At 56.6% G+C, this 15,583-nt stretch overlaps 1 protein-coding gene and 1 long non-coding RNA gene across 5 annotated transcripts in view; one reads left to right on the top strand and one right to left on the bottom strand.

Moving 5' to 3' along the window:
• LOC119467135 overlaps positions 1–15,583 on the bottom strand; it is a 145,229-nt gene that overhangs the window by 127,945 nt on the left and 1,701 nt on the right. The gene's annotated exons all lie outside the window — the stretch shown is intronic.
• VSTM2B (V-set and transmembrane domain containing 2B) overlaps positions 13,872–15,583 on the top strand; it is a 32,592-nt gene continuing 30,880 nt past the window's right edge. The window contains exons 1-2 of one of the 3 annotated variants that reach the window (XM_017499899.2): positions 13,873–14,107; positions 14,513–15,118. In XM_017499899.2, coding sequence (XP_017355388.1) covers positions 15,037–15,118 — 82 coding nt within the window. In that variant the 5' untranslated portion in view covers positions 13,873–14,107; positions 14,513–15,036. Of the gene's footprint in view, positions 15,119–15,583 lie in introns of all 3 variants that reach the window. The other 2 variants (XM_037728315.1, XM_017499901.2) reach the window with 2 other exon arrangements.

Below are 15,583 nucleotides of genomic sequence, written 5' to 3'. Positions count from 1 at the left end.
AAAAAAAAAAAAAAAAAAAAAATCCACCTATGTCTCCACCAATCTCTACCGTACACCAGAGCAGCCCAGGGCAGGCCCTCTCCCCGCTGGCTTCACCCCAGTTCCGCAGAAGCTCCCTGCTCACCAGGCCCTCCAGAGCTCAGCTACAGAGCACCTGGGACCCACCATCCCAGGAAGGTGAAGTCTGGGCCTTCCGGGAATGGGCAGACAGCTTGCCAACAGGTTGGTAGGTGAGGCTGCTTTCAGATCAGCGAGTCCTTCTGGGAGGCACAGGGAATCATGGAAGCTGGGCCTTATTAAATGTAGCAGCAGCTGCTATTTAATGAGTGGTTTTTAATGGGAGATAAAGACCTGGACAGAGACTGCCAGGACTCTTTCTGTTTCAGAAAACTGAGCTCCAACTGGAGTGTGAAATGCAAAAGGAAGGTAGTAAGGTCCACAAATTGAGGCGTGCAGGGCACACCTCCCTCCCAGCACGGCCACAGAGCCAGCCTGGCCATCCTCACAGCCTGCCTTGCTGGGGACAAAGGAGTGCCACTTTCCTGGTGATGCTGGCCGAGTTCACCATCATGATGCCTGCAGGTCCAGCCAGGACCCCGTGCACCCCTGAGCCTGTTACTACGGACATTGCAGTGAGCTGAGTCAGGGGCCAGAATGTCCTGACTGGGGAGGCCTGGCTCGTGGTTCCCCATCTGAGGTTGTGGAATAGGCCCAATGAGACGGGCAAGCAGGGGCTCACCTCCCTCCACACAGAAAGCCCACGACCTCTCTGGAACCGCACGCCGGCGGGTTGCTTCCCCTACCCGCCACCCTGTTCCACTCTAGGGAAGAATGAGAGCTCAGAAAATGGTCACTGTGCCTTCTTTCCTGGGAGACTGCCTTTTGTCCTGCTGATGAAGAGGCGTTTGCAAGGCCTGTTCACGTTGCTAGAGAGACACCTTTAGGACAGGTGGTGTCCGTGCGGCCTCGGGAATGTTCCCACTCCAAGGTCACCCCACAGGACTGCTGATGGACCCAGTGTCCTCCAGTGTGATGGAGAGCCTCCGAAAAGCAGAGCAGGCCAAGCCTTGGACATCTTTTAACAGTACATGGAAGTCGTTAGCTTCCATTTTAATTTAACAAGCCCAATTTTATAAATAAGAGTGAATTTTCCCAGGCTATTATTTCTAATTATGCATTTACATCAATTCACATTATGTGGTTGATGAAATGTAATCCCAAAGGCAATTTCCTGCCGACGGGGGGCACGGTGAGGAGTTTCTTCACATTAAGAGTCAATATTTTGGGGAATAATTATCCACTTGCTCACGAGAGTCTGCACGGACTCACCTAATGGCTATGTCTACCCGGTTCCCAGCTTGAGGTGCTAAGAGGGGAAATGCCCCACTGGAGAGAGAAGATGGAGGAGACCAAGATCACAGTGAGGGGGGACCCTGGACAGCTCTGATGCAGCCTCTCCTGGCGGGTGGGACAGGCTCAGTCTCAACTCCACTGTGGACCGGTGTCACGTCTTTTGATTATGTTACAAAATGGCTCCAGAACTTAGATTTTCATCTGCAGGGTGAGAATGGCAATGGTAACTTTCTCATAGGGTAAGTTAATATATGCATGCCTTCATCCATTTATTAATCGAAGAAACATTTCATGGCACACCTCCTCTCTGTCAGGGACACAGTAGGTACTCAATAAATGATCATGCATGGAATACTATGCAGCCATAAAGAAAGAATGAAATTGTGTCCTTTGCAGCAACGTGGGTGCAGCTGGAGGCTATTTCCTAAGGGAATTAACACCAAAACGGAAAACCAAATACCATATGTTCTCACTTATAGGTGGGCAGTAAACACTGGGTACACACAGACACAGTGATGGGATCAGCACACACTGAGGTCTATGAGAGGGTGGGAGTGTGTGCTGAAAAGCTACCTGTGAGGTACTGTGCTCACTGTTTGGGTGGTGGGGTCATTAGAAGCCCAAACCTCAGCATCACGCAATGTACCTGTGTGACAAACCCGTGCATGTCCCCCGAATCTGAAATCAATTTTAAAAGAATAAAATAAAGGGGAGTGATGACTCTGAGGAAGAGGAGCCACAGACATCCTGGCACAGCAAGCCCATGGGCACCTCCTGAGTCTGAGTGGCATCTCAGAGTTGAATAGCACCACGGCAACAGAGGCAGAGAAATCAGAGACATCTGTCTGCAGACATAGCCCAGGCCCTGAAGGCAACAGCCAGACAAATGTGTCCTTCAGCGCAGGAGGCCCCTTCCAACTGTTCACAGAGCCTCTTCCATGGGGAGGCACAGCCCTAGGTGCCGGGGCAATGGGAGAGGCAATGGGGGCCGGGAGGAGGCTGGGGGCCGAGGCAGTGAAGACAAATAGACAGATCTGAGAGTATCCCAAAGGTAAGAGCCCTGGTCTCAGCAATGGGCCATGGAGGGGAGGGAGGGAAATGCACCAGTGATCCCTTCTGTTGGGCTATGTAGGTGTCAGGCCAATTACTATTAAAAAAAAAAAAAAAAAAAAAAAACTACCAGGTTCCTCATAGACCAGGTGTTGCTGAGAGCCTGGCTTGTGAAGGAAAATCTCTAGCTTCATGTGAACACCGTGAGGTTCCCTTGTGACCTCTCCATGGAAGCCCACAAAGACAGAGGATCCCCTCCAACTACAGCTAGAGAAGAGGGCGTGGCACCGAGCTGCGGGGAACCCCTACACTCTGGGGTTTGGCCAAGGCGGCCACCAGCACAAGCATGCAAGGAGATGGAGATGTGTGGCCAGAGCCGCTGGAGGAAAGCCGAGAGTTCCGGTCACAGAAGCCTAGCTCTTCAGCAAACAGAGCTCAGCCAAATGTGCTAGAAAGTCAAGATGAGGACGAACACTTGCACCTCAAGTGTGAGAACATGCCAGTGCTGAGGGATCTCAGCGGGAGCCACTTCCAGGACAGGGTGGCCTGGAAGTCCACACACAGAGGACACACTTGTCTGGGAGGCAGGGAGCCTTGCTGTGCAGGGAAGGGAGATGGGTGGTGGCCCCTGTCGGCCTCTGCAGGAAGACCCAGGAATGGGGCAAGCCCTCTTTCCTCCCCAGCCCGGGACCCTCAAGCCCAGGAGTGAGGAGCTAAGCAGGCAGTGGCGGGGACCTCAGGGATGGGGCTCCAGTTACTTCTTCCCGAGTTGAGCTCGGTTTCTTGTCTATAAAAAGGAGAGGAATTCTGGGCGCGGGAGAGGGGGGATGAGGAGGAAGGAGAGGGGGGATGAGGAGGAAGGAGGGGGGATGAGGAGGAAGGAGAGGGGGGATGAGGAGGAAGGAGGGGGGATGACGAGGAAGGAGGGGGGATGACGAGGAAGGAGAGGGTCTCTTCCAAGAGCAAGGTCTCCGACTTCCTGCTGCCCCTCACGGACTGCCAGCCACCAGGCTGGAGCACATTTTGCTGCCTTTTACCTGTGCACACACACCGCCTGCACACACTCTGGGCACGTCATTATATGCACCTGTGTTGTCTGCTCCCATCACCTGTTGCCAGCACATTTGTGTGCTTATGTACACACACACACACACACACACAGGGGATACCCCATCTACACACATGCTTTCTGTGCACAAGAGGCATGTCATCCACACACAGGTATACTGTCTACACACATGTGTGTGCACACACATACACATCCTCTCTGCATACATGTTGTCTGTGTCCTCAGGTCACACCGCTGGGACCCTAGCACCTGGAATAAAGGGCTAGGGGACATACAGTCATGTGAAAGGGTGACCAACCACTGGGTCCTTCCCCAGGCCCAAAGACAGGGAAGCAGGTGTGGGGGGACTAGAACCACTGCCAACCCTCCAGGTGCACTCCAGGTGTGGGGGACCTGTAGCTGCTCCCAACCCTCCAGGTGCACTTGCTGCTCCCTTTCTCACCAGGCCTCCCCCAGCTCTGTCACCCAACCCCTGCACCTCTGTGCCCTCAGCCTGGCCACCCTAGTGTCCCTCTGCCCATTCCCCAGCCAAACAGGCTCTGGAAGGCACAGCATAGACCGATGGCACTGTTGCAATCACATAGGACCAACCCTTCCACAACAAGGAAGACAGAGCTCTGAGCCCAGCAGGGCCTGGTCCTCCATCCAAGCGTGTCCCCCACGACCCACCTCCAAGCGAGCACCAGGCCATGCGCACCGCAGATGCTCCCTAGAGACTCACCAAGCTGGGTAAAACGTCTAGATACTACCTGTCTAAAGTGTCATGGGACCAGCTGAAACTTGACAAAGAATCTTGCACCCATGCTCCCCCTCGCCAGCCCCCTGGTCCTGGAAAGAGCTGGGCAGTGAGTGGCACTTGCTGGTGGGTACAGAGAGCCCAGCCGGATAGACAAAGATGGGGACACAGCCCAGTGTGGCTCAGTGCCGGGGCTCTCCCTAGACAGACAATCTCACTCAATAGGGCTTTTAATTTTTTTTGAAATGGAAAAATGACATTTTACAACATTATTGTGAAAAATTAAGTTAGATCTGAAGTGTCAAAAATGTTTGGCAAATAAAACCAGGGCTTTCTGTGGCTGGTGATTGCTGAGTTTAAACCTGCAGGTGCCTTGGCCCAGCCAGCAGGCCCTAAGGGGAGCAGCTTGTGTTCACCTGACCTGTGCCCTCGGAGAAGTGTGGCCTGCCTCCAGAGCCTGGGGGACAGCAGCCATGTGTACGCAAGGCACGGCAGCCCCGGCTCCCCAGGCACAGTGACCTTTTGTCAACTTCGGACAGGAACACAAATCTACCGTCACTCTATATTGGCCTCGATTGGATGAAAATCCCATCGGAAAATGGGGGGAAAGGCAATAAAACCTCCAGAATTGATATTAAACCACTGACATTTCACAAACCGTGAGGTGCTGGCAGCTGCCAGTCTATCAGCAGGAGGGATTCAAAGGGGACAAGTCAGGCGTGAAGGTCACGGCAGTGCCAGCGAGCTCCTCCCAGGCCCCCAGTCAGCTCTGAAGGGAGTAGAAGCCTGGACGGCCGCAGCCCCCACAGGACCACCCCATCCTTCTGGACCCAGTCTGGGTCTTTGCACGTGTGCTCTCCGCAGTGGGGGAATAAACCGACCTCTGAAGCAAAAGATGATGTCAATTCCAGAGCTCGTGACTGTCCTACAGCTCGTGACTGTACCTACCACAGCCCCGCAGTGCAGAGAGGCCACCACCGTGCATGAGAGCAGGACAGACCAAGGCTCCTCTGGAAGAACAGCCTGGGGCTGAGGACCCACCAGGAGCTGCGAACTGGCCTCAGCTTCCCGCAGCCCAGCACCCACTGACCCCCGCCATATGCCAGACAAGGTGACTAGTCAGATACGAGGATGACCAGAGCACAGCTCCTGCCCTGGAAGGGCTCAGGGCAGGCATCTTTTTCTCCAGGTAACCCCACCTGGGCAGAAGCTGGGTGTGGGCCGAAATGAGACCCTGCCGGGACCCAGTCCCTCCCCAGTCACGCCGCCTCTCACATGGACAGCAGGCCTCCCAGAGCCTGCCAACTCTGGTACAGATCTTCGCATACATAGAGGCAGCCCTGTGTTGGCCTTCGGGGGACAGGGCAAGAAGGCATTAGCTCCCTCCAGTATTCAAGGAGACCCAGAAAGCCATTCTAGAGATGGCAAATCCTGCCACCTCCCTCAGCCCCAAGCCCGTGGCAGACATGACGACCCAGCACACTCTCCTGCTAAGCCCAGGTGCGGCCTCAGACTCTGGGAGCTGGTCTGAGATGAAAGCAGGTCTGGGCCTTCCTGAAATAAGAGGTTAACACTAGACACGTGGGCAGTTCTTGGTGTAGGGACGGAAAACAAGGGCAGTCCAATATGTTGGGAGGAAGTGAGGAGGAGGAAGGCTTCCTGAAGAAGGACAGATTGCGGCTGGCCAGAGTCCACCAGGAGAGCCATGTGCACAGGCAGGCAAGCAAGTTCAGGCCCAAGCCGGGCTGGCAACTGTGGGGGGTGTGAAGTGGGACAGAGTCCACCTACTGCACCCCGCTGCAGAGCCCCAGGTGGAGCCCTAGACCTTCAGGGGCCACTCAGCCAGGACAGTGTTGTGGGGATGGAAGGTTCTTCTGCTTCCCCCATGCTTCAGAGTGCTCACCCCTAAGGCACAGAGGTGAGCCGCCAAGGGCCAGGAAACTGGTGGCCACAGGGTCACCAGTTGGGCCCAGGCCCCATTCTCGAGGGACGCTGTGGTCAGAAGCCTCTAGGTGGTACCCAGGATGATGAAGGGATGCTAGAACCTGGGGGCTCCGAATCGGAAGCTACCCTTCAGTGTGACTGGCCTTTCCAGAGCCACCTGCGATCCAGAAATTCAGGAGACACTGGACCGTGAGCGTTGACCTGAGTGCACCCCATGACAATTTGCAAAGCTACTTCTAATCTAGGTCCAGTGCAGTGGCTCACGCCTGTACTCCCAGCACTTTGGGAGGCCAAGGGGGGTGGATCACGAAGCCAGGAGTTCAAGACCAGCCTGACCAACATGATGAAATCCCATCTCTACTAAAAATACAAAAATTAGCTGGGCGTGGATGTTTGCACCTGTAATCCCAGCTACTCAGGAGGCTGAGGCAGGAGAATCGCTTGAACCCAGGAGGCAGAGGTTGCAGTGAGCTGAGATCATTGCACTCCAGCCTGGGTGACAGGGCCAGACTCAGGCTCAAAAAAAAAAAAAAAAAAAAAGACACTTCCTGGCATCAGCTTGTGGCCCTCACAGCAACCCTGGGAGCAGGGAAGGAACCCAGCGCCCTCTGCACAGAGGGCCGAGGCTCAGTGTGGTGGAGAGACAGCCCAGATCTGACGGCAGCAGCATCCACATCCAGGCTTCCACCTCCCCATCACTGCCTCCACTGCACTGTGCCCCGGCCCTGTGCTCACACTGGTTCCGTGACGACATCAGGCCAACCCTGCGGAAGGCTGGTCAGTCCCAGGGGACCAAGGCTGGCAGGACCAGGCACTGGGAGGCTGCCACAGATGCCCCCAGGTCCCCATAGCATCTCCACTGGAACCATTAAACAGCGTCCTGCCACAGGGGAGCCTGCTCCGTGGGTCTGGAGAGCACAGGGGAGCCAGGGCCTGACACTTCAGCCGACCCCTGGTCATGAAGAGCCGGCTCCGTGATTTCTAATCACCAGCCCTGCCATTAAGGTGAAGGAAGCGCAAGGGAAATAACAGAGTTTATCTCCAACAGATCGATCTGCTGAGATCTGTCTGGCCCCAGTCTCTTAATTCTCCATAATGTCAAAGCAATTTTTGGTTAAGTACACAGTCTGTCCTCTACTAAATTAAACTAATAGATCTAGTGGGAAATAAAACCCCAAGTGTATTGAGAATATTAAAAATAAAAAAAAATAAACTCTCCATGGGTCTATAAGATTTATCTTGGCAAATGATTAAATAACACACACACACACACACACACACACAGAGGCTGTAATAAAATCCATTTGGGGGTGCTCAACTCCACCCATCACCTCTAAGTTCTGGCCATTCCTCTCTCCTTAGTAACGCCAACCCTCCCAAGTCCCTGGGTTCAAGGGTGGCCGGGCAATGCCCTCAAATACCCCATGCTACCTCCTCACAACACCAAAGCTGGCAAGGCGTGTGCTTCAACATTCGGTCCGATGCTGTTAGGGCCACACCCCAAGTGCTGAGTGACCAGCTCTCAAAACCAATGCTCCCATTCACCCACTACAGGCAGTAACACCAGCATACCCATTTTACAGATGAGAAAACCGAGGCTCTGAAAGGACAAGGCAAGGCTAGGATCTAAGCCAAGGTCCATCAGACTCCAGAACCCTGGACTCCACTCTGCTCCATTCTGCTTTGTTTTGTTCTGCTTTTGACTGAATTGTCCAGGGTTGGCGATCCCTGGCTCAGACCACAAGGCAGGATCTTGCTTTGAGGACACTCATCAGAGACAGCGTCTGGGCTTTCCCTATGGAACACAGCGGCTGGCACCCCAGAGAGGGCAGAGGAACCAGGGAGGGTGGGGCAAGGCGGGCTGGCCCCTTGGACTTGGGCACCCAGGCTCGCCCTGAAACCCTCACACCTTCACTGTGCCAGATGCATTGCTGTTTGCTGGGGCCAGCTCTGCAGGCAAAAGGAGTGGCCATCAGAGGAAGGTGGGAGGTGAGGACTCATTGAATGACCCCTCCTCAGAGCCAACAATAAGGAGGGGTCTGCAACAACCACCTGGCTTCTGCACTCAGCTCCCAAACCCCACCCCTGTAGGGGATACGGTTTCCCAGATCCCACCACCCGGTTGTGCTGCCATCAGTGTCAGACCTGCTCCTTGTCACCAAGGCCAAAGTCTTCCCGTCCTATCTCCCAATGCTACTGCTGCTGATCCTGTTACCTTGGAGTTTCCTCTTTGTCCCAGCGAAGTCCCCAGATCTCCTGCCTCCACCCCCTTGCATAGGCAGCTACTTGTCTGGGATGCTGATACACCCTAACCCCATCCCAACCATCTCGGCCAGATTCTACTCTGCACTTAGGTAGAGCTCAGGAAGCCTCCCCAGGCAGGACCCACAGCTCATGTCCTGTGGGGGGTGGGGCCCTACCAGGGCTGGAATCATTCTGTGCTTAGCTTGAATCCACATGAGACTCTGAGCCTCAAGGCCAGGACCACGTCTTGTTCAGCTCTGAACCCCGCTCTTCTGGTCACAGGAATCCTTGTTGTGGCTGCAAAGCCCCAGCGCGCCTCACCCTGCCCCTTATCCCACCGAGCCCCACCTCACTCACACACCATGCTCTACCCCCACATCCCCTCCCATGGGCTTGGCACTCGTGTGTCTTCTGCCTAAAGTACTCTTCCTTCCCCAGGTCTGCCTGGCTGACATCCCCAGGTCTTCCTCCAGCACCAGAATTCCCGCTACATACGGGTGTGTGCCGAGAGTTACCCAGCATGGGTGAAATATCAGACCTAGTTTTCGTTTCTTCTCGGGGCGGAGGGAGTCTCCACCCCCTCCCGGCTGCAAATGCAGATTCCCTGCAGGCAGGAAGCCCGTCTGTCCTGCTCACGGCAGCATCCCCTGCACCGGCATATCGCAGAGCAGACACCCACAAGCACGTGCTGCGTAAGTGACCAGGTCATCAGGACATGTTGGCTGAAAAAATGTTTGGGGTGAAAAAGGCCCTGCCTGGAGTTTCTCTCGATGTGTCCCCCTTCTCCTGACTACCCCCAAACCCAACTGATCCTGCCTGTGACAAGTGAGCAAACAGCCCGAGCATGCAGTGTGATGGCACTGACACAGCGATGTCAGGCCAGACCCTGGGGCCTGGCAGCTGTTCGTCCTCTGGCTGCTGCAGGCCAACCCCTGACCATGGGGAGGCCTGCTTTACCCAGTGAGAGCTCACATGGGAAAGGGCAGACTGCCTCCCTGATGGCCCTGGTGACAGCGGGGGGCCCTCTCTTGTATCCATGCAATGCACGGGGTGGCTTCTGCTACCCTCTTCCTAGAACTCAGCACTGCAAAAGGACATGGGGCAGACGAGGGCCACGGGGACCCAAAATGTGAGCCATTTCACTTGCCCCTCCTTCCGTCTTAGGGGCATCAATCACTGCTTCCCTCTCCAACAGTCCCCAGCAGTCCCCACCAGAGTACAGGCAGGGCCAGGCTGCCAGCCCTAGATGACCCGATGTGTGCCCTTAGAGGGGCATCTTCCTGGGACTGGACTTCAGGCCTTTATCCCTGATACTGATGGTGTGTGAATGACGAAATTGGCCAAAAATAAAAGCCCCCATAAATCTGCTATTTTCCTGTAAGCTGCCGGGTACACAGAGTGTGCCGGGATGATTGATAGAAAAGTTTATGGATGGGCTGCATCTTAAAATCAAAATACATTACCCAAAATCAATGTGGCCGTACACGGTGCAGGAGGACGGGAAAGGTCAGCCGAGACAAGAATCCTGAAACCCCAACTCCAAGAGGGCCTGAGCATTCAAATAAATAAATTTTGAAAGTGAGTTCCAGGAAAAACACTCACTTAGGGCCGTAATTTAAGGGTGCTTTCACAAAAGGCTGGGCCGTCTTTTTAAACAGCGCTTTTTAAAGTGCCTCTGAGAGCCCAGTGAATCCATCCACAAAATGGTATTGACAAGCACCACACACCCCGGCTCGCGGCCCAATAATAACAGCTCGTAACAGGTAATGAGTGAGAGCCCCAAGGCTGGGCACACAGTAGCCAGGCCCGGGCAGAAGCGAACCCCCCGGGCACAGCCAACTGGGCAGGGTAGCCAACCCATGGCCCCATCAACCACATTACAAAAGGATCTGCCTCCAGGTCCTCATGCACCGCGACCCCACAGGCATTTCAGAGCTGTGGATGAAGGCAGGGAAAACCGTGTCAGTTCCCACTGATGACTAATGAGGACGAGAAACAAAGCAATTGTGAAACACTCTCAAGTTCACTGCTTCACATAACCATGATTCACTGCAAACAGGTCATCTTTGTAGGAGCCCGAGACACCACAGTGGGCAGAGCTGAATGGCTGTGTCCCCAGAGCTCAGTGTCCCTTTGGGAGAAGTGACACGCATGCTCCATCCCAGCCACCTTTTTAGAGTCTCCGACTGAGAGATCAGATCTCACCAGGACATAGTGAGAAGGAACTGGCCGTCCTGGAGGAAGCGGGAAGCCAGGCTGGGCAGAGACTGGCAGGAGCTTCAGTCCGGTCTTAGTAATCCTCCAAACAGCCAAAAGGCTAAGTCGAAGAGACAGAAGTCCCTGCCCTGCCCACGGAAACCCCACAGCAAAGGGGAGGCAAAGTGCCTCTTCCCCAATGCTCCTAGCAGCGTCCCCAGTCTGAACATTTACTAGGCGCTAACTATGGGTCAGGCCCAGCTGGGAGTCAAAGACACAGAGAAAGCCAGTATGGTGGTTCAGGCGTGTAATCCCAGTGCTTTGGGAGGCAGAGGCAGGAGGACCGTTTGAGGTCAGGAGTTTGAGACCAGCCTGGGCAACACAGCAAGACCCCATCCCTACAAAAAATATTAAAAATAAAAAATTAGCTGGGTGTGATGGTGCACACCTGTAGTCTTAGCTACTGAGAAGGCTGAAGTAGGAAGATGGCTTGAGCTCAGGGGTTCAATACCAACCTGGGAAACATAGCAAGACCTCACCTCTACAGAAAACTTTAAACATAAAATTAGACAGGTGTGGTGGTGCACGCCTATAGTCCTAGCTACTTGGAAGTCTGAGGCAGAAGGATCGGTTGAGCTCAGGGGTTCAAGACCAGCCTGGGCAATAGTAATACCCCATCTCTACAAAAAATATATAAATTAGCAAGGCGTGGTGGGCTAAGCCTCCTTGGGTCAGCATGATTACTCTGGAGGCTGAGGTGCAGTGAGCTAAGATCGTGCCACTGCACTCCAGTCTGGATAACAGAGCAAGACCCTGTCTAAAACCAAACCAAACCAAACAAACAAACCACATGGCGAAGGTTGTTCAGCTGTCATCACAGTCTACGAGGCAGGGCAGAAACAAATAGACCAAACCGAATGGGCAGGGGAAAGATTACAAGTCTAGCTCAGACTACTCCTGGCTCCCATCAGTCAAGGGCAGGGCCTTGCTCTCCACACCAACTCGAGGCATCAGTGTCAGTCTCACCTGGAGTAGGAAGGAGCTGAATGTTTTGGTTAAGATCTAAGAGCCCAGAGTAAGACAGATCATGATGATGCATCATTGAGTTGATGCGTCATTCAACCACTTCCTAGCTACGTGACTTTGGGCAAGTTCCGTAAGTTTCTGAGCTTCATCCATAAAACGGGGTGAAATCACAATGTCTACCCCTGGAGTTGTGATAGAGATAAAATGAGCTCACTCATTCATTCCACAAGTATTTACTGAGCTCCCACTCTGTGCCAGACCCTGTACGAGGGGCTGGAGATACATCAGTGAACAAGGCAGGCAGAGACTTAGAGACTTTCAATAAGACGCTCTAAATAAGGGTGTAGTCCCATGTGTTGGAAGATGGTTGGTGAAATGAAAAAAATTTAAAAAGCAGAGCGAGGGCCTGGGAGTGCTGGGTGGTGGGAGGAGAGGTAGTGTAGACTGCAGTGTTAAATATGATGCTCCAGGAGGGCCTCATACAGAAGGTGACAGCTTAACAAAAACCAGAACACTACAGAGTTAGCCAAGCAGGTATCTGCGAGAGAAGCATGTCAGCCGGATGATGCAGCTGGTGCAAAGGCCCTGGGGTAGGAGCCTGCCCAGTGAGCTGCATTGTAGGAAGGGCTGTGTGGCTAGGAAAGTGTGAGCTATGGAGAAGACAGAAAAGATGAGGACATGAAGGAAGGGGGCGAGCAGGAAGCAGGAAAGCAGACGGTTTTGACCTTGGCAGCCACTGCAAGGCCACTGGTGTTTATGCCAAGTGAAATGGGAGCCACTGCGGGGTTTCAGCCGTGGAAGAGAGATCTGATTTCCCTGTGAGAAGGATCTCTGTCACGTTGAGAACTGATGCTTAAAAGTGCGCAACCAGTGTCTAGTACATGAAAAGCATGTGAAAACATGTATCTGTCCCTCTTAGAGCAATACCAACTCATGCAGTAGACAAGAAACACCTAACCCCAAAAAGCAGTACAGGGATAAAGGATCAGTAAACCTTCCAGGTAATTCCCTCCAGCTACAGGGATTCTCCCATAGGCATCGCTGATCTTTAGTATTAGCCTCTGCTTGGATCTGGTACCAGGAAAGGAGACCAATTCCTCTCCAGGTGGGCAGCTGCTCAGTGGGCTAGCTCTTCCTTCAGACCCTTGCTTGGAATCAGTCCCCAAACGAGCCTGCTTTCCTGGAACCCCACCATGAACCTGAATCTGCATAGCGTGGTGCAAGCCTGCCCTCTCCCTTCAGAAGCTGAGGACAGCAATGGGGACTGGCAGGGTCTTACATTTGGAGGTCCAGAGTGGTTTCTAAGGGCACATGGGATTTCCAGGGAAAAGCTCCTGCCATGAGCGAAGGAGCTGGCAACTGCCTCTGTGGAGCCCCTAGAGAGGAACTTGAGGGAAAGAGGGAAGTCCTACAGTACCCCCTTGATCCCCCTGCTGGCAGCAGGAGATCTTAGCAAACAGGGGCTTGATAGATGAGCCACAGTGAGCCAGGGGTTGGGAGTGACTCCTGGGCCATAAACGAGGAAACTAAAAGGCAGGCAGAGGGAGGCAGGAAGGGCCGGCCCAGGCACCCCGCTGGCGAAGACAGCCTTGGAGAGGGCCTGCGGCTCCTCCCCCTCTGAGCTGTGCTGTGCTGCGTTGGCCGCCTGGACCAGGGTGGCTGCTGGAAAGTGTCCTCCCTCTGGGTTGCCTTCTCCTTGGCCCCCCGGGAACCCTCTGGCGTTGCCTCCGGGAGGCTGGGGCTGGTGGCCGGGGAAGCAGACACGTGAATCCACCAGGCTGCCCCATCCCAACCTCAGGTCAGAGCTGAGGAGTGGGGGCCGGGGTAGGGGCAGAGGTGCTGAAATGCGCTGGCTAGGAACTCCCACGGAGAAAGAGAGAGGAGATACCCGAGGCGAGTCTTGGGACTTGACTACGCATCGCTTCCGAACCACTTGTCCACCCCGCGTTTCCCTTGGGGACCAGACCGTGCTCCCTCACATGGCTGGGGAGGGGGTAGGCTCCGGGTGAAGGCTGAGGGAGGTACCGGGATGCCCGGTATGCCAGAGCAGGCGAGGGATGGGTTCCGGCCTCCTGCCGCCTCGGGATCTCGCTTTGTACGGGGTAAAGAAGGGCTCACGACCGGCGAAGAGCGCGTGGAGATGCAGGAACCCGCGATTCAGGGGCAGGAACCCCGCCCCCGCCTGGAAACCTCCCGGGCCCTGAGTCGTGCCAGGCGCTCCCCACACCACCCCCGCCACCCCTGCCGTCACTCACGGCCGCTGCTGGCTGGCTCGCGGGTGCGCTCTCCGCGCCACAGGCACCTGCTCACTGGGAGCTGTGCGCTCACTTCTCCCTCGCGCACTGCAGACTCCCGGCGCCGGCACCGCCACCCAGCCTCGTCCCCGGCTGGGCACAGCGTTCAGCCCTTCTCGCGGCCCTGGGCGCCCACCCACCCGCCATGGCCCGGGCCTGGGCCAAACAGCGGGGTAGCTGGTTGCCCAAACTGGGGTAAGGAGTTGAGGACTGGGAGCTGCGGAGAGGACCGCGGGACACACGGGGAGCAGGGATGAGCGGCCGTCTGGAGCGGTGGAGACTAGGAAGAAGCCAGGGAGAGTTTGGGTGGGAGGACTCCCAACCCAAGCGGGAGTGGGGCGGGGCTGTGCTCTAACCAGAAAGACGGTGGTCCCTCCGAGCGACCCCCACGGAGAAAGAGGGCGCGCTCCGGGGCGGGGGCGGGGCGGGCTGTGGCAGGAGAGGGGAGGGCGGGGGCGATGCAGCGGTGGAGGAGGCTTGGAGCCCAGCCACTGACCGCCCCCTCCCTTCCCCTCCCCTCCCCCTCTCCCCGCCTCTCTCCGGCTCCGGGTCCGCCACGCCGGACCCGCTCTCCCCGCGCTGCGCTGGGTCGGACGCCAGGTCTGCGCGCCGCGGCTGAGCGCCCACTCGCCCTGCGGAAAGAGCCGCGGAGGAACCGGCGGGGGCGGCGGCGGGAGCCGAAGGAGGTGGCAGTCGGGAGCAGAACCAGAAGGAGACAAGGAGGCAGAAGCTCGCGGCTCCGAGGCGCGCGCTCCCTCGGCCAGGGATGGGTCCTGGCGCGGCCCAGCCCCTGCCTGGCCTTCCGGGCAAAGACTGAACCGCGGATCCCCACCGTCCTGTGGACGAAGGAACAGAGAGAGGCACTGACCGATCGCCAGCACCCTCCCGGCGGGACCGCGGCTCTCGCACACCCCGCGCAGCGCCCCCAGCCGGAGCCGCGCCGGGCAGGCCGGCGAGGGAGCTGGGCTGATTGGCGGCCACCGGCGGCCAGGGGAGGGGGCGCCGCGCGGGGCCATGGCAGGCTCGGAGGCGTCCTAGCTGGAGCCGGAGCCGATCCGAGCCCACGCGGCCGCCGCCTCTCCGCTCCCCGGCCCCCGCCACCGCCACCGCGCCCCCCGCGGGAGATGGAACAGCGGAACCGGCTCGGTGCCCTCGGATACCTGCCGCCTCTGCTGCTGCATGCCCTGCTGCTCTTCCTGGCCGACGGTGAGCGCGGGAACTTTGCTGCCGCGGTGGGCTCGGGGGGGTGGGGGTGGGGGGTTCTTTGCTGGGGCCGCCGCCTAGAACTGGGAAGCTACGCGGTCTCCAGCAATTCCGCTGTGCAGCCCGGGGCCCGGAGGGGTAGAGGGAGGCGAGCCGCAAAGGGTCGCCGCAGCGGCAGCGCAGCGCCCGAATCGTTCCCAGTCCAGCTGGGGCCGGGCTGCGGAAAGGCGGCCTGCGGGGAGCGGGAGTTGGCGAGCCCCAGCCATACTCCGACCATGCGGCCCGGCGCGGGAGAGAAGCACGAGCTGCCCCTACCGCCCGGAGCGATCCAGAGGGAAGCAGCGGGCTGCCAGTGGCCAGTCCCTGTCGCGGCCCTGCTGCCGCTTCCCCGAACTTTGCTAGCGCCTCCGGCCGTGCGCCACGGAACAGCTGCGGGGTGGGGGGCACAAGGTCAGACAGCCAGAGACC

Source organism: Cebus imitator, unplaced genomic scaffold, assembly GCF_001604975.1.
Source record: "Cebus imitator isolate Cc_AM_T3 unplaced genomic scaffold, Cebus_imitator-1.0 Scaffold261, whole genome shotgun sequence".
NCBI classification, from domain to species: domain Eukaryota; kingdom Metazoa; phylum Chordata; class Mammalia; order Primates; family Cebidae; genus Cebus; species Cebus imitator.
The sequence above is the reverse complement of the archived record's forward strand: the minus strand, read 5'-3'. Positions and strand labels throughout refer to the sequence as shown.